A 23,257-nucleotide genomic window follows, 5' to 3' on the forward strand; every position below is an offset into this window, starting at 1 on the left:
CCGGATCCGCGGCATCCGTGGAATGTGCGGTGTGCGTTAACTTGAAGATCAAAGAATGTGCTTATTGGCAATCATGATTTTTTTATTTCATTTTTTTTTTCTCGAACGAGAGCTACGTATGCACGCAACTGTCGAATAGCTATGTCGTGTACGTACGGATAACGGAACTATACGTATGTATGATCGCGGTATTGATGTTTCAAGACCATCCTATTTCCTCACCTTACAACTTCAAGCACATTCAGTCCCAAACTCTCGCTCAAATGGTGTTGGCAGTTTCAGTACTCTGACTAAGCACCTCTGGATGTGGTGAATTCCCACCTTCAACCCGTCTTTCACCGGTCACCGGATATCTCCATGTTCCGAATCCCGAAGCCCGAGCTTACCAAAACCTCACGATCCCAAAACAAACCAGATGCACCGTGGTCCAAAGCTGCCACCCCCAGATAACGTTAAAGCTATTTGGCTAAAGCATAGGTGATTCCCCGGGGAGGCCTTAAGATAAGTGGATTTAGTACTAGAGCTTGGGGGAGGGAATTGACAGTGGAAACAACTGCACCCCGCTCCCGGAACGGAGCGGAAAGGGCATAGTCAACCATCCCCCCAAACGGTTTTTTTTGTCACCCAAAGGGAAAAAAAGGTGATTTATACCTTGGCCTTATCACGCCCGTTGAAACGGCCCATTTATTTTTTTGGAGTATTATTATTATGGAGTAACGTAATTGACAGGGTGGCTTGCAAGTTTCGGGCCTGAGAGGTTTGTGTAACAGGTGGACGACATGTCAACTACCCGCTAGACTGTTGTACTTCGCACTTTGCGAGTGAGCTTGTGTATACTGGTGGCTGGGAGCTCTATTTCTTAATCTTAATAATCTCGTTTCTAGTATTCTACTCAAGATTAGGGTGCTTGTAAAACTTGTCGGGTAAGGAGTGTAGATAGATAGATAGATAGGTAATTGTATGGAAAAAGGATACCATTTGCATGCTTCTAATCTTCTAAGTAGCTCTAGCTATAGATCCGTGGACCCAACGTCCAGTGTAAAGGCCCAATGTAAAAAAAAACGAATACCATGAAAAGGAATGTCCGGGTCGATGAAAGAGTAAAAAGCAGCGGTGTGTATCATAGGAGTGAAGATAAAGTACCAGGAACAACCACCAAAGATATCGGCACAAAAAGACAGCAGTGCAGGATGAATGAAAAATGAAAATCAAAGGCGCTGGCAACGGAACTTCCGCTGCGGAGGTTATAGCGAGAAAAGAAGAAAAAGACAATGAATGCAATACATTTGGGGAATGGATGCAATGAGCCAAAAGCACTATGAAATTCGTCATCAATGCCCCGCATATAAAAACCAAAGCAAAAGGATAAACAAAAACTTGACCGTTCTCATTGATATACTTCGTAAACGAGGCCCATGGGGGGAAAAAAAATACTTTTTTTATTTCGCACCAGGTAGGGTATAATAATTTTTTAACGATCATCACCACCGCAGCCAATCTTGCTTTCTGCGAGCTTCTGGGCAGCCATAAACTGGCTCTGTCCAGCCATTCCAGCGCTGAAAACATCTCTCAATGGTGTCCCATTGACTAGTTCTCGTCTTCTCCTAGCTGCAGCACTGCCATTGAGTGCGCTTCCACTAGACTCCGCATAGATATCCTGGGCTAGCTTCAGATCGCCGTTTAAGATATCAACCTCTACGCTGACCTCGTCAACCTCCTCCTCAACTTCATCATCGCTTCTGTTATCTTCTGCACCCATACCGGTGACAACTTTGACAGCTACTCTCATAATCAAATAAAACCACATACATGTAAGTGCTTGTAGACCCCAGAGTAGCACCACAAAGCCCATTAAGATTTCCTTAGTGAAACAAATTGTCGGCTGCGGGTTTGTAAACATGGTCCATGCGCTTGGAGAGGAAGCGTCAATCGGAGTAAGGACAGAGTTATCGGGGCTGAAACAGCCGACCGGGACGAGGTCGAGCGCGTCTCTTTGAGCAGAAAGGATGACGCCAATGAAAAGGTAGTGGCGAGTGTATACCCAAGATAGAAGGAAGAGACCAAAAGCGGCATCACAGGTTGTTCGGAATTTTAGGTACTTGAGGATTTTGGCAGCCTGAGAAGTACCGAATTAGGCCCTGTGCAGCAAAATAGGGGTGGAGTTCAGGGAGGCAAAACTTACTGGCAGCAAAATGTCGCCAAAGTCGAAGAGGCAGAGAATAACGTGTCCGACGCGGGTCATATGATAAATATAGCTGCAATAAACTAAGGTGCAGGTGATAATGTGATGTGCAAACATTTGATAGTGGTCTTTTCGTCGTTCTTCAACATGGAGGACGTAGATTTGGTGGATCCAGGAGGCAGATTGGACAAGGTAGTACCACTTGAGAGGGCCCGAGATGTCTCTGAGAGGCCAGCCAGCCCATAATTCTTTCCAGTTGAAGAAATATTTTGTGTCGGATAGGAGTTTCTAGATTTAAATTGTTAGTGACGCAATTTTAACGGATTTTTTTCGACGATTCTTCGGACGTACAATCCCGATGCTAAACGAAATGGTGTAATAGAGCATGCTCCACAGTTGTTCTGAAAACCTCATGCACCCCTTCTTAGATATCCCTTGTGACCTGGCCCATGGTTTGGCGACATAGTCGACTAGACAGGCGCGTAACATAGTGAGCATTACGACCCAGAAGAGGACGAGATAAGCGTCATCGAGGCCCTGGCCATATAGACCTGTTTGAGGATTGTAGTAGCTTGGGGTCCAGAACTTCGAGGTCCATCTGTGAATGCTAGAATCAACAGGAGATGAGAAATGAAGCGTTAGAAGGGTAGCGATAGGGATAGCACTGAGGCCTAGAATGGTTCCGCAACGATATCAAGTCAGCATGTGATACCTTCGAAAGGGCCAGCAAACAGTAAGATTTTGGTGAAGAGCAGTGAAAAACATACTAATCTGGTGCTCTACGATATATTGAGCAATGGAAGCCATGGTCAATGGCCGCGAGACTGGTTCTGGCTGTGGAGTCTTCCGTCTGAGACCTCTAGGACGCCTAGGAGCGCCGTTTGGAGGTTGAAGGGAAGCTCTGCTGGTGGAGCCATTGGGCGGTGATTTCCGAGCCATTGGCACGGTTCCGCTCTCGACGGCGGCCGTCGAAGATGTTGAACTCATTCTCTGACGGTCAGGACTTCGTCTTATCGCCGTATTCTGTGCTGGTAAGTTTTTTTTTTCTCCGAGGTTTCGAAGCTGAATTTTTGTTGAGGCGAAGAGGCTCAGGATCCTTCGCTCACACTAGTTTTTGTGAGGAGAGGGGATTTATTGGCGAGCAAGCAAGCACGACAAAAGTGGCAGTCTCCAACCAACCAACGAACGGTTTATTTTCCCCCTCGACAAGACTTCGGCTTCGACTTTTGGGTTCCTTGACGGCGACAGCTTTTTCTGGTTCTTCTCCTAAATGTCTGGTGTTTCGAGCGGAGAAACAAAAGGGAGACCTGCTACTGGCTGGACAGCGTATTTAAACAATGAAGACCACCTGGAAGATATCAAAATAATCAGGGTCAAATCTCTTTTCTTTGCAATTGGAAGCGATAGCGAGATGCTGGGCCGGGGAAAGGGGAGGGCCTCCTCACCAGATCAGGCAGAGCTAGAGTGCTATTGATATTAACTAGATCAAGTGCTCAAGCAGTTAATTGTGATAGCAAGGTGTTAATATCAATATCAGTGCAGTGCCGGGCAGCCACAATCCTTATTCTGATTCCCAGTCAGTCAATCAATATACACCGCTGGATGGATATAATTGATGCAAGCAATTTTAGCAGCTCCCACCTCGTAAAGCTAGCTTCGGTTTGCTCTGCCAGTACGAAGCAACAGGGTGGTCAAGTTGGCCCGTACTATGTGTGTACTCTGTACAGCAAACCCCGGTCCGGATTCCTTCGCGCCACGGTGCTAGCAAGCCAGTCTAGTTCCTACCTCAACGACAAGGTTGATCCGATAATGAGAAAGCGACGCAGTATGGACAAGCGACTGAGGGAAGTCACAGGATGGGTGATGAGGACGGAGGGAGAAGTTGTAACAGTCACATTCAATTCAATTGCAATTGCAATTGATAATTGCTTCTAGCTCTTCTCGACTGATGACAAGATGACAAGATGACAAAAGGTCGGAATGCGATTTGCACACTCGTTTGGGCTGGGAATGCGGGGAATCGCACCACCGCTACCATAAGCTGCTAACAAGCTCACGCTATTAATCGGTCGGTCTCGCAAAGAAAAGAGGAGAAAAGAGGCAAGAGGACAAAGGGAAAGATCAGTGGCAGAAAGGAAGGTGGATTTTATCTAATTTACACTTCTGCATCTCGGCGGGAAGACTTTGACAGCTGGTTGGGGGGACCAGCATCTCCAAGACCTACTGCGAAACGCCGAAGTCTAGGTTGCAATCTTGTCGAATATGCAGGCTTCTATCACATACACATACACATATGCGCCGTCGACGGTTCAAAGTCGGAATTGTGTGAGTGGTATTATCTTTCTGGCTTTCCCTTCCCTCTTTGTTTTTTTTTTTTTTGCCAGTTCCGCTTCGGGCGCACGGGGCCACGGTTCCAGAAAGTGGACAGGCCTCGGAGAGAGCCCTGAGATGCCTGGAAAAGTGGATCTTGGAGCTGTTTCACGTTGGCACTCTGATTGGCTAGCGATAAAGCCAGCTCGTTGGCACAGGTCAAGCTCCTCTTGGCCTTTTCAGAAATCCAATTTGTGATTTATCTGGTTGGCTGGGCTCTCTATCGATATCGGTTGTTTGAGTCTGGTTACCGGTTCACAAGACGGGTCTAGGGTCCTAAACCATAATCGAATAAAGCCTGTATTCAATCTTCTGTGCATCATGCAGGGTAAAATGCGTTAGACACCATCGCAGGCCGTGATGGCATTGACCAGGGAAGGTCGAGAAGGTCTAATATGAAAAAAAAATATAGTATACACGCAAAGAATAGAGCCTTTCGAACGCCGAAAAGCAGATTCGCGAACGCCATTAAACATAAGGGAAAAGAGCGCCTGCACCTCCATACATGACTTTTGGATAACAAAGTGTTTGGGATTTCGGGGCCCAAGTAAAGGTGGAAACAGAAACAATGAAATAAAAAATACGAAGAACCGCTGAAGTTGTAAAAAAAATGTAACCGCCAACGCTCCATCTACATCTTCCATAAACCCTCAAGACGGATAAAACCAAAAACGCCATTGTTCCTAATGTGAAAGGGCAGAAAGAAAATAAACGATCCAGCCTGAGGATGTCCACCTATGAGTACCACCCACTAACATTAATAGCCTCAACCTCTCTTGGTCTTGTTGGGATAATGCTCTTTCGGATATCAAAAACTTCGATAAGTTCTCTCCAGATGTGCTTTTCCATTGGCATCACAATCTGTTTTCTGGAGATATTTTCTTTTTCAATTTCTTCTGGAGTTGGTGGGTCTGCATCAGCCAGATACAACAAGCCATCCTCACTCTCTAAGATTGCCACCCTCCCATCCTTGACCAAGAAAGCCAAATAGAACATATTCTCTATGGTCTGGCTATAACTCTCTGGGTTGATCACGAACTCAAAGTAGTTAATAACATCCTCGCCGGTTCGGTCGAAGTACTCCTTAAGACTTGTTTTAATCGCAACGACATTTTTCGTAGTACTATTTTCATTTTGAGCTATTTGCTTCTCGTCCAGATCGATAGGGCGTATGAACTCCTCAGGGCGGCGACGGACTGCCTTTTTGCGTTCTTTTATCACTCTCTGGCGTTTCTGAACGCCCATAGGTCCGTACATGAAGTCCGAGGTCTTTGCTGTTCTCATCGCGGGTGTTGCGACTTCACGGCCGAGATATGCCCAATCGTGTCCATCGGATGCATCGCCTGGCTTCGATTTTGACATGAATTGGATGCATTTCGCAATGAACTCATCAACGTCAAGGCCAGTGTTTGTACTACTGTTTCCTACTCTCTTGGCCTTTTCAGCAGCAATTCTTCCTATTTCGACTTGGACCTTGCCATCGACCATTGCGTCCGATGTTTGCTTGACGCTATTGAAAAGCTCGTTGGTTTTTTCGATATACTCGAGAAGGCCCACATTGCCTGGTTGTATAAGCGCATTCTTATTATCTAATAATTGAAGCAAATTTTAGTAAAGTGAGCTTGCCACGAGTTAGGTTGGTGTATTAATGACATACCAGCTAAGTCCTGCTGGATCGTATTATAGGCTCCTTTAACCATACGTCGTTCGGCCATAGACTGATTTGGGTCATAAAACTGAGAACCAGGTCTCTGGGAGCTCGGAAATTGCGATGCGGTTGGAATCTGGGTCGGAGCTGGAGTCCGTCTAGACGTCCTGGAAGGTGCTGGAGTTTCGGAGACCCTGGACTGCTGTGTAGACTCAGGCGCTCCCTCATCTTCCTCTTCCTCGTCGTTTGTTTCCTCTTCATCATCTCTTTCATCCTCTTCATGACCATTTTCAGCGACTGGTGATTCGGGAACAACGGAAGGTGATCTGGACGATGTTATAGACGAAGCAGCTGATGTTACTCGCAGCGACGACTTTGATCCTGCTCTTTTACTAACACCTGTTAGGTTTGACCTTTCGGTCAATGGCCGCGAAGAAGAAGCCGGCGTTTTCGACTTCCTCGGAGGCATTGGATCGGGTGGGATTTCGTAAGGAGCCGAACGGGCTGATTTAGCAATCAATCCCCTCTCTTTCTTAACAAGAGGTGAGGTATTGCTACCACGTTGTCGCGGAGGTTCTGGAGCGTTTTCTTTATCAGAGAAAGATCCTGAGTTAGGAGAAGAAGATTGACCACTTGGAGGATATGACTGCTGTGATTTATGAGGAGTCGCCGCTGCTCTGACAGTGTCTCGATGAGGATCTGTGTAGATGGAGTCCTCTTGGTCATCTTCAAAAGTGGGATATGATGAGACCGCCTCGTAGGGCCGAGGAACAACCTTTCGCGCCATTATGACCGCACCTGTTCTGGCTCAAAGAAGCTCACCGTGCGGTCAGCTAAGCTTCCAACCAATTCCCTAAGCTTTGAGCCTCCTTTCTTTCTTTCCCTTTGACTCCTTTGTACCTGTCGATTGCTAGGTACCGAATTGGCTTGAAATAGATATTTCTTTGTGTTCGGGGTAGCGCTTGGTCGACGTCGGTGGCAATGTTGGGCGGATGAAGTATGGCACAGCAGAAGCAAAACAGATCCTGCAGCAAATTACTCACACCAGCTGCTTGAAACAGCAGCTTCTCGAAGGCCCGGATGGCAAAGGGAAGCAAACCAAAATTTAAAAAAATGAAGAAAAGAAGAAAAGAATTCTCAGAGTGAGAAGAAATGGAATATCTTCTGCTGAACAATCTGGACGATATCGATGGAATCTTAGACGGCGTCGGAGCTGCAGAGTTATTCAGGGGAGCGGCGATGATGGCGATGGTAATGACAATAGCAATACAATCAAGTGTCCCTCTCGGTTCCCCTCCAAATCGCAATTTGTTTTCAATCACATCGCCCCGACATCGTAGCAACTTTTTTTTAGCGTGTTCGTTTGTGTACGCGTTCCCTGTTCTTCTCTGTTATTGGCTGCTATGCAACAAACACTAACACCGATTAGATTAGATCCTCTCATTCACCATACATGCCAGCCTTCATCCATTTCGGTTCCCGAAGCCGAATTCTCAAGTCGGTTTTAGCATTTACGGACCCCTTTTTCGGTGGACTATACCTACGGAGCGACAGGGCCCGGTATCTCTAAAATATACCCGCGTATACGGAAGAGTTTTGGAAGGACGGCGCTTGCCCTGACTGGCTAAAGTACTCTGGATACTAGTATAATGCGCGCTAGGACACCTTGAGAAACGATAGACACTACAGAATGGCATCTGAGTCCCAGCAATCAGAGTATCAGACTCTCTTTGACGAATCTTTTGCAGAATGTGAAATATTTTGTCGGTTCTACATCCACATATTCAAAGCCTTTGGCCTTACCTTGACCCATAGCAATGTGCCGAAGGTGTCTTTACCAGCTATTTCTCTACCTTCTTTATTGCGAGTGTAATATCATCTATCCTAAGCAAGGAGACCAATTCAACGGTAGCGAAATTCTCGATGACGAACTCGAAGATATGTTCGCCTGCGATCAAGACGATTTCAATGGCATGGTGGTGGAAGCCATTAATTACTTGGATCTTAATATAATTCACAGGCCACTTCTGGATTTCATATCCCAAATTACCAAGCCAGCCCTACCAAAAATTGGAACCCCGATTTTGCCAGATGGTATTTAAAACTTTCCAATCTGTGCTTAAATTCTCAAAGAACTGCTATTAATACCGGGCGGATCTATACATCTAGCCCCTCGATACTATTGGAAATCGCATGTTCAGAATGCGGAATGGTTTGTAGCAGCAGCTCTCGGACCCCAAGGACTGTGGAAGTTTCTTTTTGAATCTTCGTTCGAAGAACAGGAGGATGTTTGCGCCATCTATGTCGAAGGTGGGTTCGGAGATCCTCATTTCTTCATTCAAGATCCTCAATCCAATTTAAGGCTTAATAATACCGGTACCTACCCACCATATCTTCGGATATGTAGGGATGAGCTTGTCATTGGAGAGTGCGATGTCAACTGGTGGTGTGAGGCCGACTGGAGCACTCGAATTAGCATTACCGATTTAACAGCAGTGGTTTGGGACGATTGGAGATTGAAAGAATGGGGGTATCTCTTGCCAATGATCAAGCTACCTTTGTATCTGCCCGGCCAAACTCCGTTCCATCGCATTGATTGTGAACTATCGACCCCACTAGTCCCTTATAGAGTGGTGAGTATTATGATCTTGATAAATTGCCCATAAATTATATGCGGTTTTCTTTGGCTGACTTTGACAGCGTTCCAAAAACCGCATATATACGGCAAAGCTCTTCCCTGAAATAATATCCCCCGAATGTGTCACTTCACCAAGCAACAATGACTTTATTTCGTGCACGCCTCTCCAAGTTCGCGACGCCTTAGGGGACAAGGCTCCGGCCTTGCCCGAATTCACCCAGCCGATCAAAAATCCCCTCCCATTGGAATTTCAGTTCCTTATTCTTGAACTAGCCGACTATTCCCAATATCCAACTTTGCGAGCTGTTTGCAAGACTTGGAAGGCAGAGGCATGGAGAATACTAAAAAGCAGATATACAGTGCCTTACATCCTCGATTCCAAAACCTTCCACGAGGACGAAACAGACATTCAATTCCTCGGAAGCTTCGTCTCAGCGTCTCCATCGGATTGCCCGTTTTTAATACATTCAGCTTTGCTTGATTTTACTGGATATGCCCGTGGGAGACTTGATTACTCTATCGATGATCAAGGATTTCCACTCTCCGTTGTCGAATTTGGAAAGATCTACTCTAAACCAGATCCAGACCATCCTTTAGTGCTATCGAATACGGAGCACCTCCGTGCAGCAGCTGATTACCCCGTCATTATACCCAATACAGAAAACCCACAACCGTTACCTCACCCAGTGTACATGAGATTTAAACTATATAGAAACGGTCACGGCTATGGATATTCGAATTCCTTAGCCAAGGAGGGTGAAACCCTAAACCCTTCCAAAATTCAGACAGTCAAAACATTTCTCGGGAAATACTTTGTTCAATTTAGCACTAAATTTAAAGGAAACTTGAGGTCGCTGCCTCCGGATGACAGGCCACTCGAGCGGTTCCGAGTTGGGGTAGCCTTTTTCAGCTCGCACTATAATAACCCGCCCCGACGTATTGAAATTACTTTCACGGAACCAAATATCCACAATGGCCAACAATTGGCATAGACCTATTCGATTTTTGCTAGTTTACAAGAAATATACGACTTCTACTCTAATATCTACCAATCCACTATTTAAAAATTACGCATGGTTTGCCCTAAATTCGGAATTCCGGGTGGACTAGACGATACATAGGTTTTTCCAACTTCGATTTTATCAAGCTCCAAGGACCGCCTGTAGTACCTCTTTGCCAATCTCATCGTCCACCTTCTGGTCGACCAAGATCACAATGGTTATTAATACTGCCGCAACCCAATCTTCTCCGCCAATGAGCTGTATCTCCAATTTCCCTAGCTTACTCAAACTCATACTCGAATTGCTCGGATCGAATGCCGCAACCTCCTCTCCGCTCTCTATATCCACCAGTCTAAACGCCATCTTTTCACCACCCTTTTTCCATCCATATTCCCTCCCATTGTGTGGACTCGTAAACCCCATTTTAGTTCCAGAGCTTGAGCTCTTCAACTTCTGAAATTGAGCGCCGTTCTTGGGTTCCCCGATGCATATACTAGGCTTTCCAGTCAAGTCAGAGCTCTTCCACCCACCGAGAATTTGTCCCTTTTTATCACCGACATGGAGTTCGTGGTCAAGCCCGGATTTGGATTTTCCGGTCCAACCATCGTATTTTGGATATGTTACTATGTAGAGCTGTTCTTTTGTGTCCGGGTCTTTGGCACTGGTTGCTGTTCCAACAGATGAATATGAGAGCAGGAGTGATTTTGTGGCTGGTTTGCGATATTGCTGTTGTGGCTGTGGCGCATAAGATGGAGACGGTGCGTACTGGGGTGTATACTGTGGGGGGTTATTGTAAATGGGCCGATTATAGTAGTTTGAGGGGACAGGTTGGTTGCCAGCATTGGGGAACTGATTCTGATTGTAGGTGGGGCCTTGGGAGGATTGGAATGGTGGCTGAAACTGAGGGTATGCATTATTATATTGCGGATTTGGAGGGTTATGCTGTGGGTTTTGAGGGTTGTATTGTTGAGGTTGTGGATGGGAGGAAGATCCAGATGCCTTTTGCTCCAGTTTGGACAGGAAAGAAGAGAATGACATTTTTGAAGTGTTCTTTGGAGGATTTCGAATGGAAATCCGGTCTAATCCTTAGACCTTATAAATTACTGGAGTCGGCCGGTATATGTATAAGGCGACACGGGATGACTAGATGGTATCGGATATATATCGATTTCTTGAATATGAGATTGAGTTTAGAACAGCGCAAAGTCAAGCTAACGATACAAGACTAAAGTGCAGATCGGTAAGTGTTTAAGACGGATATCCCGTAGTCTTTTATATCTTCACTTCCAAGAATCTTCGAAGCCATTCCATTAAATAATTACTTAAGCTTATCCTTGGCCTAACGTTAAACCAATGAACAAGAGTGGCTGTACATAAACAATAACTAGCTTCAACTGCCGGGATATTCTTTTAGATATAGATCCACGTTTTCGAATGTATCAAAAAGGCCTTCCAGAGTGGTTTAAGAAGCCCCCCAGATCCAAGCCTTGTACATACGTACGACAATTTAGCTTCCCGTTAGATAAAGCCCATGTTGCCATGTTTTCCGCCGGTTTGGGCTGCGTGATGTCAGGATATTCCGTTAGCACTGCCACTGGCCTTAAGCTAATTAAGCCTTACGAGAACCCTGTTAGATTGTATTATTCAACCTAATACTGTCGGACTATACTTGATTTCGTAAGCGCCAATGTTTATTAGGCTTCAAGATTGGTTTATTACTCAGCTAAGGTTGGATCTTGGCTGGTATATTGGTGGTAAGAATATCACACAACAACACAAGGGGTTCTACAATGCGATGCGATGATCGATAATCATACAGTCTCGTATTGGGGTAGCCTCTGTAGATCTGGTTGCACAGGCCTGCAGGCGGGAAGGCTTTCGGTTTAAAGGACTTATGTGTATCTATTACATGTGGTTGTAAGATGAATTCTCTTGCTTTTCGTAGATCTAAGTTATAACGTACCACATTACGTACTGTCACAATGTACATGGAATAAAGGTCTTAAACTAAGATGGTTATGCATATATTATGAAGCTCTCAAGCACAGCTATTATAATATTATCGTTTTCAGCCATTCCCCCTACTCGCCAGGGAGGTTGGATCGGGGAAATGGCCATAAAAAGTATATTCGGATATTATTATTCCGCTTAACTACAAGTTATGTCTTCTAATAATTAGATACTGGATAGTCTGGTTACCATTCATATATACATTGAAAACATAAACCGTTTCTCCTACAATCCTTTTAAATTTTGATTTTGATACGTATACGTGAACTGGTAATTAATCCAGCACCAGGCTCGGGACCCCAAAACATTCTCTCCTTAAAGAATCCAGATGTTCTTACCCATTCATTCGTGGAGCATCATTATCACTACATCTACCGGTATACCTAGCAGCCACCGATTCCTTCCAATATTTCCTTACTTTATTCCAGCCTCTGACTTTTCCTTTATCCCCGGCTCCTTGGAAGTTTTCTTTCGTTCCTCAACTTTAATATTCTTCCACTCAAGGAAGCATGCTGCAACGAAAGCACAGCATACTAGTGCCAGCGCGAGCTTATATACGTTACTCAAACCAACCATATATGCCCTTCGCACATCCTCAAGCCTATCCGGTTTTCCGATATCTGCCAGTACTTTTTGGATTTCCGTGGCACCGGAAAAGATAAATATGCTAGGCGGAACTTCGGGGAGAAATTCTTGAAGACCCTGTTTTAGGCCGTTGGAGAAGATGCTTTGAGCGACGGAAACGAAGAGAGCGGCACCGAGTGTTTGCTTTTCAAGACAAGATATAGGTGTTAGTAACTGATTTCTTAGAATATGAGATGTTAATATGGGGTAGGGGCTAGGATTATGGAAGGGGGGGGGGGGGGGGGGAGATTTGCATATAAATATATGCAGAGCTCTAGACGGCACCCTAGTCCCGGAAACCATAAATCACACATACATGTATTCTAGGTGAAAAAAATTTCAAATATCGAGACGCGCAGACTGAACTTGAAACTACGTGGAGGAGAAAGGGAGTGGCAACTTACAAAGAAAATGATAACCGCTGTTCCGATTGGGACATCATCAATCTCTAGAACGGTTTGTACAGCGAGAATCGGAACCTGGAAGCCAACACCAAGCCCAAAGCCCGTCAAAGTCTGATATCCAATCCAATATGCGGGACTAGAATGAGTATCGATATTGAACGTCGTAATAAGGCCGGCACCTATAGCAAAAAGCAACATACCGCCAATCAAAAATGGAGTGTAGTATCCGACGGCAGTGATTAGGCCCCCAGATACCACGCTAGTCAGTATACAGCTCAAAAGGAACGGAATAATCTGAATCCCAGATTAGTAGCACTGGAACCCTTAACGGATTGAAAATAAATCGGCAGGTAATACATATAAGTGAAAAATGCAGAACCAAAGAAATAAGCAAAAATGAAGCTTGCGAGAACTGAACGTTGCCTTAGAATTCTGAGTGGAAGAGTAGCAGCATCACCGAGCCACCATTGGCTGGCAATGAATATAATCACTAGACAGCCAAAACAAACGAAAAGTCCGATAATTTTGGGATCGTTCCAGGCATAAGTCGTGCCGCCCCATTGGAGAGCAAGCAAGAGAGAGACCACGGTAGGTATAAGAATTGCAGCGCCGACTAGATCGAGTTGGTAAATCCGCTCTCGGAGAGTGAGGCCTTCGGACTTGTGAGGAAGCTTTAGCACTAATATGACAACTACGACTGAGATAGCACCTAATGGAAGATTGATGTAAAAGCACCATCTCCACGAAACGTGATCGGTAAAGGCGCCTGCCGGACTCGAAGTCAGAAAATTGCACTTGGCTCTTGCTAGGGGGTCATGGAGGGCTAGGTCGATAACCTACCGCCCAGCAGTGGGCCAATAATACTAGCGATCCCCCATACCGAGGCTAGACAGGCAATTGCCAATGGTCTCTTTCGAAGCGGTAATATATGTGCTAGGATGAGAATGCAACCAGAAAAGATACCACCAACGCCAATACCTATTTTGGTGGTATCGGTTAAGCTCATGCACATGGTTGTAAGCTGCTCCAGCCCGAATCTTTTATACATAGACTTACCAGCGATTGCACGACCGACGATCAAAGTAGCACTATTGGGCGCGACGCCGCATATCAAAGATCCCAGTTCGAAGAACCCAATGGCCGTTAAGAAGGTTCCTTTAATGCTAAAAGTTTTATAGACTCGACCGAATCTGTCAAGCACGTTAATTAGTGCTGAAACTCCCAATCTTTATATATATGATGATCCTAGAAAGGAATGGGTGGAATTTAATTAACACTTACGTAGGCTGCAGTGCCGTTCCAGTCAGAAAATACGCGCTTCCGTACCAGCCAATATCCCTGATTGACTGGAACCTGTCCGTGATTCTCGGAATAGCAGTTCTATGATGTTCTGTAAGTAATCGACAAGAAGACTAGTCGGCATTTTCACGCAGGAACCGGCGTCTTCTCATCGACGCATCTGCGTCCTCCTAGTTTAGAAGCTTCAAATTGAAGCCAGCACGTACGCAATGATAGTCTGGTCCAGTGCCACCAGAAACACTGCCAACATTAACCCAATCGTTATAAGGATAACTTTGAGGCGGCCTGGATACACAGTCTCTTCTTCTAGAGGACTTCTGCTGCACGTTTCAACCTCCCCTAGCTGTGCTGGCCCCTTGACTTCTTGGTTTTCAGATCCGATCTCTTTAAGGTCGAACTTTTTCGATTCCTCAGAGTTTTGTGTGACTGTGTTACTATTGGCTGAATGCGGTTCCATGTTTAATTTGATCTTCGGGACTAAAACAGCAGTTACGGTCGTATAGAGGGTGATAGACAATATAGCAAGATATAGCAGATATAGCTTTCGACTTTCAAGGCCGGATCGAGTTTTATATTTCGTTACGTTCTTCAGGCTCGGGCTTTGTGGCGGCCGTTATGTAAATCGAATCGATATATCGGTACTGCGTAAGGCTTCTCATCCACACTCGAGTTCGAATTTATAAATCTACAGATGCGATCAGGTATCGGCGTTATATAGATTCATGAAAAGAATTCAACTTGGGAGATGTCGTCATAGCTTTGACTATAGTTAATTAGGGTGTCTCATAGGTCAGGATAATTCCGGACACTCTCCCAGAACTTAGAGTCTCAAACTAGTTACACTTTGTATATCCCCCACGTCCATCAGAGAAATAGTACCCACGTATATTATATTAAAAAGCTTTCAGTGACTCTCTGTTCACTTGGGCGCCCGGGCACGGGAGCGGGACGGAAGATCCTGTAAAAATAAAGCCTGCGTAGGGCACTTGAATATATTCTAGTTATTAGCTCTAATTCAAACAATGAATGAATCTTCATGCACGGGCTCTTCCAGAAATATACCTATCGTAGTCTTATGCCGTCCGCAATTACACGGAGCCAGACCACACTCCTATCGTTGGGATCGTTTCGATCCACGATCTCGAGCATTTTCTCAACCAATAACTTCGCGTCCATCACAAGCGTGTAGATGATACAATCATAGCCAACTGCGGGCAGAGCCAATATCACCAGCTTCAGCAGTATCAACAAATAGACCACAAAAAGAAGTCGAGACAACGCAATCACAGTAAATTTCCATGTACTCTCCATCTTGAGCCCAAGAGCGATAATTACCACTGGAATAATGGCGAAAGCAGGGTGAGGGAGGTCTTCCCAGGAGATCTTATGAACATCTGATATGAAACGGTAAGTACGAATGAGGGTACCTATTAGATCCGGATCGATATCCATTTTTGATTTCCTTAAAGTAGGTACAGCTAGAATCGAATTGAGGAAAGTATTGATTGATATTATATAGAGTATAAATGTGTCTGAGGACGTCCGTATTTACGTTGAATTGAGGAAGAAAGAATTTCGAGTGCTCAGGATCCAGTTGTATGATGATAGTAAAATGACATCTGTGCCACCACTCAAAGGTTGCCTGAAGTTTTGCAACGCCGGCTTGCCGGTCTTCGCCATAGGAAACATGCATACCAAGCCCTCTCTGATATATCATGCGCATGCGCATGTCAACTGAGATCAAAAATGCAAAGTATATGGTACAACCGTCACATGACCTAGTGCCCCTTGTAAACGCCAAAATGGGTCTTCGAGGGCCTATATAGCGTACCGGTACAAAAAGGGAAAGTTTCGTGTCTAATTTTTGGTTTTCTCAATTTCAGTATAATTAGTAGAGGTATCAGGTAGTCTAGATATTCAGCCTTCAGGGTTTCCTTCTTTCATTGAGCTTATATTCACATTCCACACACACCCGTCTCGGCTTATAAGCTTAGCCTAGTAGTCGTTATAAATTTCCGAGGCCTGGCTCGCCCCTTGGCAGATCTTTCAATAAATGATTGTTATATCGTTATTCATATATTAACTAAGTATATTACTTCCATCCAAAACAAATGAGCGTGCGACTGCTATTCATCAAGATAGTTTAAACTTCGACTATCTAAATTTTCATATAATAATAATTGTAAAATAACTTATACTAAAATCCTAATCGACGAAATAACTGGTTCACTCTAGCCGATGTTTTATGGGGCAGCTCTGGCTCCGAGACTAATGTTTTATCATGAACTAAATAAGCAGTTAGCCTCAAATATTAAAAATATTTTATTTCGAATGTAAACCACTTTGCGTCCAACTCTAATTGTATACCCTCACCTTACCACAGGATTTAAGAAAGAAACTGGGAGCCATCACGGATGGATAAGCTTAGTGTAACTGGAAACTCAATGAGGTCCTCTAATTTGCGGTAACATATACCAACATTTCATCTACGTGCCAACACACGCACAGCGGCAGAGTAGACCGGAGTAAATGAGCCGGCAGATTATATACAGTGGAGTGATGCTGGCTCTTGTTGCAACTTACTCTGAAGCTTTTGCAATTATATGCAATGCGTCATACGTCATAAAAATAATAATCATAAAAAAAACCCTGATTTATAACAGGGCGAGATATAGAATGTGATAAAAATTGCAGACGCGACGAGGCTACAGGCTGATATTGGTTGTAAGATTGGTGGCGAGCTTCTTAACGTTAGAAACTAAACACATATGTGCTATGTCCACCGACATATGTCCTGTCAGCTTGGAATGCGGCATTTATGATATATCTTCTACTAACTAGCTTAACCTCAATTTAAACTTTTCGTTTGCGCACGGAGGGGCACCTAGTTCACCAGGTACTTATGTATACGTGCTTTTAATTAGGAGACGTTTAGCCATATATTAGACTAATCCGGAGGAAATCGGGACTCCATGCATATATTATGCACATTGGACATGCATGGGCGCATTCCTTAGAGATAGTGCGACTTACACACCATGGAATCGCTTTTCGGCAAACGGATCGCGGGCTGTCCTATTTTGATATCGTCAACCGGCACCAAGGTACTAGCGAGGAATTTTGAGTCGTCGATCATCACGAAATCGATCTAGCACGACGAGCATGAGACTAGGTCTGATGGACAGTTATATATATGAAATATCCAATATAAAAGATTACATGTGTAGAGATAGTATAGTGGTAAGTTTGTCGATCGAGAACATCGAGATCGAGAGTTGAAGGTAAATGTATCGATATCCAAAAATGCAACAAAGCAAACTATTATAATCTGATGCGTTCCATGCAATATTAATATAAATTGCAGGAGAAAATATATACATGGGTGGTCACGTATATACTGAGGATTCGAAGAAAGCTGTCTCTAATAAGTCACATTCAGTTTCTAAAGATACAATTGAGTTTTAATGTACCGGTTAACGGTTGCTCTGCTAGATAGTGGGCTAGGCACTTCAGGGGACGTCGAAACAATTAACAACCCTACCCAAGAAAACCCTGACGGTCTAGAACGGGTTAAAGATTAGCTCGGACTGGGCCAACTTAGCGGTGTACATGCATGTAATTGTAAAGAATGCCAGGCTAACCTATTGAAATGTAGATGTACAACCTACCGAGAGATCTAGATCTATAGATCGCTAGAAAATGTGTAGTAATATCGTGGATTCGATTTTGGGTATCCGGATATCCGTTAATCGCAGCTGCAAAGATGATTGGCTCACCAACCGTGGTACGTGTAGCCTAACTACAATGTATACAGCTTGGAGAGCTGTATATCGGACAACTTGTGCAGCTTATAGGTGGCTCGTCATGACGTCAAGTCCTAAGTTACTCCTCCAAACGTGCAAACTAAGTCTGAGAGATTCTACTGCCAGCGGCTACATAAATCTAATCGGTCTAAACTAAAAGCAGTTAGCTGTCTATAAAATTATAGTAAATCCATTCGATAGACCAGCTGATGACATTCTCAGTGTAAATATTCAATTCTCAGCGCAGCGGTGAGGCCTGGTCTATTGGGCCAATATGCACAGATGACCAGCACAGTAGTTTCTTGATTGCTCTTTAATTTATCAGTAACCTGTCTCCTAGGATCCTAGTTATAACGTATCTTTTTGAACGTGAGCGAAGGTCTTAGATACATCGGAATATACGTTATCTAAAATTTCCTTTTGATCAATTGACAGAAGATTTAGGTCCTCATCGAGGGCCATCACTAGGCTATATAAGAAGACGGGCCTTCCCATGCTTTTATTAGTTTCTCATCTAGATCATCCACTAAAAAGTCTTGATTATAGCTATACGGAACCTTCCTCCTTTACCTGGACTACTACTATACTAAAGATCCTATCCTAGGGATTTATTATAATCCGCCCTTCTTGTTTTTATTGCATCAAAAAAAGAAATCTCAATACCACTTTCTATAATATATATATCGCAAAGTAAAAATGACAGTTCAAGAACAGACAGCACCCACCGGCGCCGGTGTCCTAACCAACGCCGATGGCCTCATAATTCTGACGAGACCAGAAACCGCAAAGAAAGATACCATAACCATCAAAATCCCCGACCTCTTCATCTCTATCGTGGGAAAACCGAGGGAACTCAACCCGTTCTTAGAGGAAACTACAAGTACCGATGATTGGGCATGCAAGGTACTTCGTTTCGACGAAAGGCTTACCAAGGAATGGGTTGATATGAAATTTCCATTCCTTTGCGCCTCTATGGTCCCAAATTCAACCGAGCAGCCTCTGCAGGCTTTTACTGAATGGGTTTCTTGGTCTATTCCTTTTGATGATCGTTTGTCTTCCCCTTATTTCTGATTTACAACCCCCGGGGGACTTCGATTGACAAATTTTCAAGGTGTCGACGGCGGAGATCTTGCAGATGACCTCAACGGGGCTGCCGAAGAAATCATTCAAAGCCTTGCAATAATGGACGACGATTATCCAACCATCGACCCCGAAGGGAACGGAGTTCGACATATGTTCCAGAAACTATGGTGGAGAGTTAGCAAAGTAAGTTGATTTAAACTCTACCTTCATCGCGAAGGAACACCCTTTGCATAGATCAATTAGGTACTAAAACAAACCCTCCAAATCTTAATATAGTACGCACCACCAGGTAAAATTTAACCCGAATATTATAGAATAGATATAGAAGGATTTAATTTCCGTCTTAGACGCAGAGAAAAAAGACAAGTACACTAATAGAGTATATGGTATAGACGAAAGGCGCCGACATAAACGATTGAACCGAGATTATATGCTCGGGTTACTCCAACAGATCAAGTGGTTGGGATACAAAGATAGAATCCTGACAGTGGATGAATATCTAGCGTTTAGACGTCCAAACTCAGGCATGGGGCCAACGTGTGTATTTGCTGAGTATGACATGTGCCTTGATTAGCTTTACAGTACTATAAATATGTAACGATATGCTAACTCGATCGTACCCACCGTTCAGATGGTCGGTTACCGAAGCGAACAAAATTCCATGTGAAGTTGTGGAACATCCATCTGTTGAGATCTTTAGAGATTTAGTCATCGATATAGTATCAATGTATGTACGATACCGCACTTTAATTTCATGGCCACCTTTTTCTACCGGCTATCGATCCGTCTACTAATTTGGTTTTGTGAATTATATTATATATAGCGCCAACGATATTTATTCTTGTCCAAAGGATATCGTAAGCCTCTCTTGAGTTTAACTTTTCAATTTTGCTACAGTGACTAACAACTATTAACACATTCTCTAGCCTAACGGTGAAGGTTCCAATATTATTTCCGTCCTCCTAAGACAAGGTTATTCCCTCCAAGATGCCATCGACGAAGCCGGCAAGATGGTCCTTGACAGGTATAAAATATGGGAACAAGCGGTCCGTGACTTGCCATCTTGGGGTGAGGAAGTCGATGCGGTCGTTTTAAAACTTGTTCAAGCTTACTCAGATGTCTGCTGGGGGAATATGAACTGGAGGTATATCTTCGCATAACCCCTCTTAGATATTAAATCGTCTACATTGGAAGTGAATGCTAATATTTGGTCCCTCGACTGCGATTCCCAGTTTTGTTACATCCCGATATATGGGAAATGAAAAGGAACAGGCTCGAACCACGGGGTTGCTCACTTTCGCTGCTAAGGATATCGAGAAAACGGCTCGATTGCCGCAGAGTTCCTAAACCCAGCTTCGCCTCGATGGTGGTTCAAAAGATAAGCGTTAACCGTTACAGAAACCGAAACTGGCAAAATAGATAAGGATAACAAGAAAAAGAGAGAAAATGAAGAGAAATCAACCGAGAAGGATCTTGACTCATTTCAAGGCCGTTATATAAACTAAAAGAGTTTATGGGCTTTCTAGCAGCAGCTTCCTCCATATATATGCATCTTGATGTTTCTCATTTAATCCAAAACATATATACAGTACTAGTACTAGTCCCTATCGAATTTCAATCTTTCTTTATATATTTGCTCGAGGAGGCATAAAACAAACAAAACCCAGACTTCTAATAGCGCTACACTAGTAATTATACCGCTAAATGCACCAGTGGCCAAAGCACTGACCGATTATAGCTATGTGAATCGGCAAGCTCACGAGATCCATACCCGGCGACTTTGTTGCATTCTGGGCGTTGTCCTCGCGTAAAGGCACATCCCATCCCGACGCCGCTGTCTCGTCTCGAGTCCAACTTCAATTGTTTCTCCACATTTTTGTTAGAAAATCAGACATTGTCGATTCTTCCGGCACGACTCCGCGCGCTGTAGTTCATTTCCTGACCGGAGTAACTGCGGGGAAGATCGTGCACACCAGTTTTAATTGACTTGAACAAGTTTTTTTTTCTCTTATCAATTATCAATTATCAAATCACCTGCGGAATGACATCGGCAGTTCGCCAGTCAACTTAACCTAACTTAACTTAACCTTTTTTTGTTATCAAGGTTGGAGCTCCCAGGGCCTCGTGCCGGAAACCTTGTACTGTATTCAAGCTTCTTTCCAAGAGCGATAAGCTACTAGTATTAGTCTGCTAGAATACATTAAATCCATAACGAAAAAGAGATCTAGAATCAAAGAATTACAGAGTTAAATAAGAAAAACTGTAAAATAATCCTCCCCGGATATTTAATTTAGTCCCGTATCAGATCATTTCCCCAAAATCAACGGCCACTCCCCGCTTCTTTAGCTTTCGAATTGACCGTTACGTTACTCTTCATCTCATTGTAAATCGCAAAAGTATTATTGCCCCCCTCGGAAATCGAATCCAAAAATATAAATATATCTATATCATTGGCTCGAGTCCGCTTAACCTTAACTAAAAACCCAGTCTTCCCCCCTCAAATATCAATATACTCCTCTACTAGATTAATTATATAGCCAATCGATTGCCCTTCATACTTCTCTAATCCTAATACTGGTATATTATAATTTATTTTCAAAAAGAAAGAGACACCTTCATAAAAATGTCGAACGTCATAAACCCCCCCTCAACATCCGCGGCACCACCCAGCAGCGTCGCCGGCGCAGCCACCCGTATCAATCCAGAAATTACAAACCAGCACCCTTCTCTAGTCCCCGAAGATGCTCCAGCGCAGATATCGACTACTCATAAACGCACACTTCCGATATTCAGTCTGGAGGGGAAGACATGTGTCGTTACCGGTGGTGCTAGAGGGTACCTTCCCTTTCCTCCCTTCCTTCAATTCAATTGAATCTATAAATTTTCTACAAAAGAAATAACAAAAAAAAAGTATATAATTATATATAATAACCTTTAAAATACCCATACCACAGCCTAGGTTACGTAATGTCCCAAGCATTCATCGAATCCGGCGCAAACGTCGCCATAGTTGACCTCAACGGTCCCGAAGCCCAAAAGTCCGCCGAAACCCTCCACAAGATCTACACAACCTCCAACCCCACCGCTCCACCTCCAAAAGTAACAGCCCACACCTGCGACGTCTCAGACCCACAATCCGTCTCCTCCGCCTTCCAAAAAATCTTAGAACTCCATCCTTCGGGGATAGACGTCCTAGTCACGAGTGCGGGGTTTACGGAAAACTTCAAGGCGGAGGAATACCCTCATGATAGAATGCAGAAGTTGTGGGGGGTTAATGTCGATGGGACTTATATCTGTGCGGTTGAGGTGGCGAAGGAGTGGATTAAGAATAAGAAACAGGGGGGCAGTATTATTATGGTGGGAAGTATGAGTGGGAGTGCGGTTAATGTTCCGCAACCGCAGGCGCCGTATAATGCTAGTAAAGCGGCGGTGAGGCAGTTGGCCGCGAGTTTTGCGATTGAGTGGGCGCCGCATGGGATTAGGGTTAATTGTATCAGTCCGGGTTATATGATGACCGCGCTGACGCAGAAGGTGAGATATATGATTAATTCTCTCTCCATTTTTTACACCCCTGGGATATGGGATTGTTCCTTTGTTGCTAATTTCTTTATTTTGGGGGGTATAGATTATTGATGAGCAACCGGAGTTATACAATAACTGGGTATCGAGGATTCCTGCGGGTAGAATGGGCAATCCGGTGGATTTGATGGGGGCAGTGGTGTATTTGGCGAGCGATGCCAGCAGCTATACAACCGGTTAGTACCTAAACCCTCCCGATCTCCCCTTCGGATTTCTTTCTTTCTTCTTTCTTTTTCAAAGAAAGAAACAAAGGCTCCAAAGCTAACGACCAAATTATAGGCGCCGATATTAGAATCGATGGTGGATATACCGTGATCTAAATGCTGTAAGAGTGTCGTAGAAGAAAACGGCTGCATACCGGTCTAGATTTCTAGAGTACCATGGAGCGACAGAAAATTGGTGATTTGTACAGGCATATATGTACATCCTCGCATTACGAAGCACGAGCGGTCTGTGATAATTCTATAATACATAATTTCGATTGAAACCTATATTGCCTCTTAGTCATTAGCTTCTAGCCTTTACCAGCGATTCCGTTCATATCTTTCAAAAAGCACACTTACTTAAACCTACCTAGGTAAAAATATATTACCAAACTCTAGCTAGAAGACTCTCC

At 44.0% G+C, this 23,257-nt stretch overlaps 7 protein-coding genes across 7 annotated transcripts; 3 read left to right on the top strand and 4 right to left on the bottom strand.

Annotated features, from left to right (window-relative positions):
- Window positions 1–1,471: 1,471 nt before the first annotated feature.
- Window positions 1,472–3,169, bottom strand: AOL_s00078g378 (uncharacterized protein; the record flags this gene model as incomplete). The annotated part of the gene is made up of 4 exons (XM_011123641.1): window positions 1,472–2,116; window positions 2,183–2,470; window positions 2,534–2,853; window positions 2,950–3,169. The coding sequence occupies 4 exons, from the start codon at window positions 3,167–3,169 to the stop codon at window positions 1,472–1,474; spliced, it is 1,473 nt and encodes a 490-aa protein (XP_011121943.1).
- Window positions 3,170–5,287: 2,118 nt separating this feature from the next.
- On the bottom strand, window positions 5,288–6,987 carry AOL_s00078g379 (uncharacterized protein; the record flags this gene model as incomplete). The annotated part of the gene is made up of 2 exons (XM_011123642.1): window positions 5,288–6,141; window positions 6,210–6,987. The coding sequence occupies 2 exons, from the start codon at window positions 6,985–6,987 to the stop codon at window positions 5,288–5,290; spliced, it is 1,632 nt and encodes a 543-aa protein (XP_011121944.1).
- Window positions 6,988–8,017: 1,030 nt separating this feature from the next.
- AOL_s00078g380 (uncharacterized protein) lies at window positions 8,018–9,830 on the top strand (the record flags this gene model as incomplete). Its single annotated transcript, XM_011123643.1, has 3 exons — window positions 8,018–8,294; window positions 8,370–8,833; window positions 8,901–9,830. The coding sequence occupies 3 exons, from the start codon at window positions 8,018–8,020 to the stop codon at window positions 9,828–9,830; spliced, it is 1,671 nt and encodes a 556-aa protein (XP_011121945.1).
- Window positions 9,831–9,980: 150 nt separating this feature from the next.
- On the bottom strand, window positions 9,981–10,877 carry AOL_s00078g381 (uncharacterized protein; the record flags this gene model as incomplete). The annotated part of the gene is made up of 1 exon (XM_011123644.1): window positions 9,981–10,877. The coding sequence occupies one exon, from the start codon at window positions 10,875–10,877 to the stop codon at window positions 9,981–9,983; it is 897 nt and encodes a 298-aa protein (XP_011121946.1).
- Window positions 10,878–12,263: 1,386 nt separating this feature from the next.
- Window positions 12,264–14,633, bottom strand: AOL_s00078g382 (uncharacterized protein; the record flags this gene model as incomplete). The annotated part of the gene is made up of 7 exons (XM_011123645.1): window positions 12,264–12,617; window positions 12,878–13,171; window positions 13,387–13,643; window positions 13,718–13,855; window positions 13,934–14,067; window positions 14,159–14,257; window positions 14,383–14,633. The coding sequence occupies 7 exons, from the start codon at window positions 14,631–14,633 to the stop codon at window positions 12,264–12,266; spliced, it is 1,527 nt and encodes a 508-aa protein (XP_011121947.1).
- A 4,042-nt stretch (window positions 14,634–18,675) lies between these two features.
- Window positions 18,676–20,409, top strand: AOL_s00078g383 (uncharacterized protein; the record flags this gene model as incomplete). The annotated part of the gene is made up of 8 exons (XM_011123646.1): window positions 18,676–19,027; window positions 19,091–19,245; window positions 19,339–19,351; window positions 19,455–19,599; window positions 19,694–19,789; window positions 19,886–19,919; window positions 19,989–20,206; window positions 20,295–20,409. The coding sequence occupies 8 exons, from the start codon at window positions 18,676–18,678 to the stop codon at window positions 20,407–20,409; spliced, it is 1,128 nt and encodes a 375-aa protein (XP_011121948.1).
- A 1,276-nt stretch (window positions 20,410–21,685) lies between these two features.
- AOL_s00078g384 (uncharacterized protein) lies at window positions 21,686–22,961 on the top strand (the record flags this gene model as incomplete). The annotated part of the gene is made up of 4 exons (XM_011123647.1): window positions 21,686–21,897; window positions 22,017–22,593; window positions 22,688–22,817; window positions 22,921–22,961. The coding sequence occupies 4 exons, from the start codon at window positions 21,686–21,688 to the stop codon at window positions 22,959–22,961; spliced, it is 960 nt and encodes a 319-aa protein (XP_011121949.1).
- Window positions 22,962–23,257: the final 296 nt, after the last annotated feature.

The sequence above is a fragment of the Orbilia oligospora genome (genome assembly GCF_000225545.1).
Source record: "Orbilia oligospora ATCC 24927 unplaced genomic scaffold scaffold00078, whole genome shotgun sequence".
In the NCBI taxonomy this organism is placed as follows: domain Eukaryota; kingdom Fungi; phylum Ascomycota; class Orbiliomycetes; order Orbiliales; family Orbiliaceae; genus Orbilia; species Orbilia oligospora.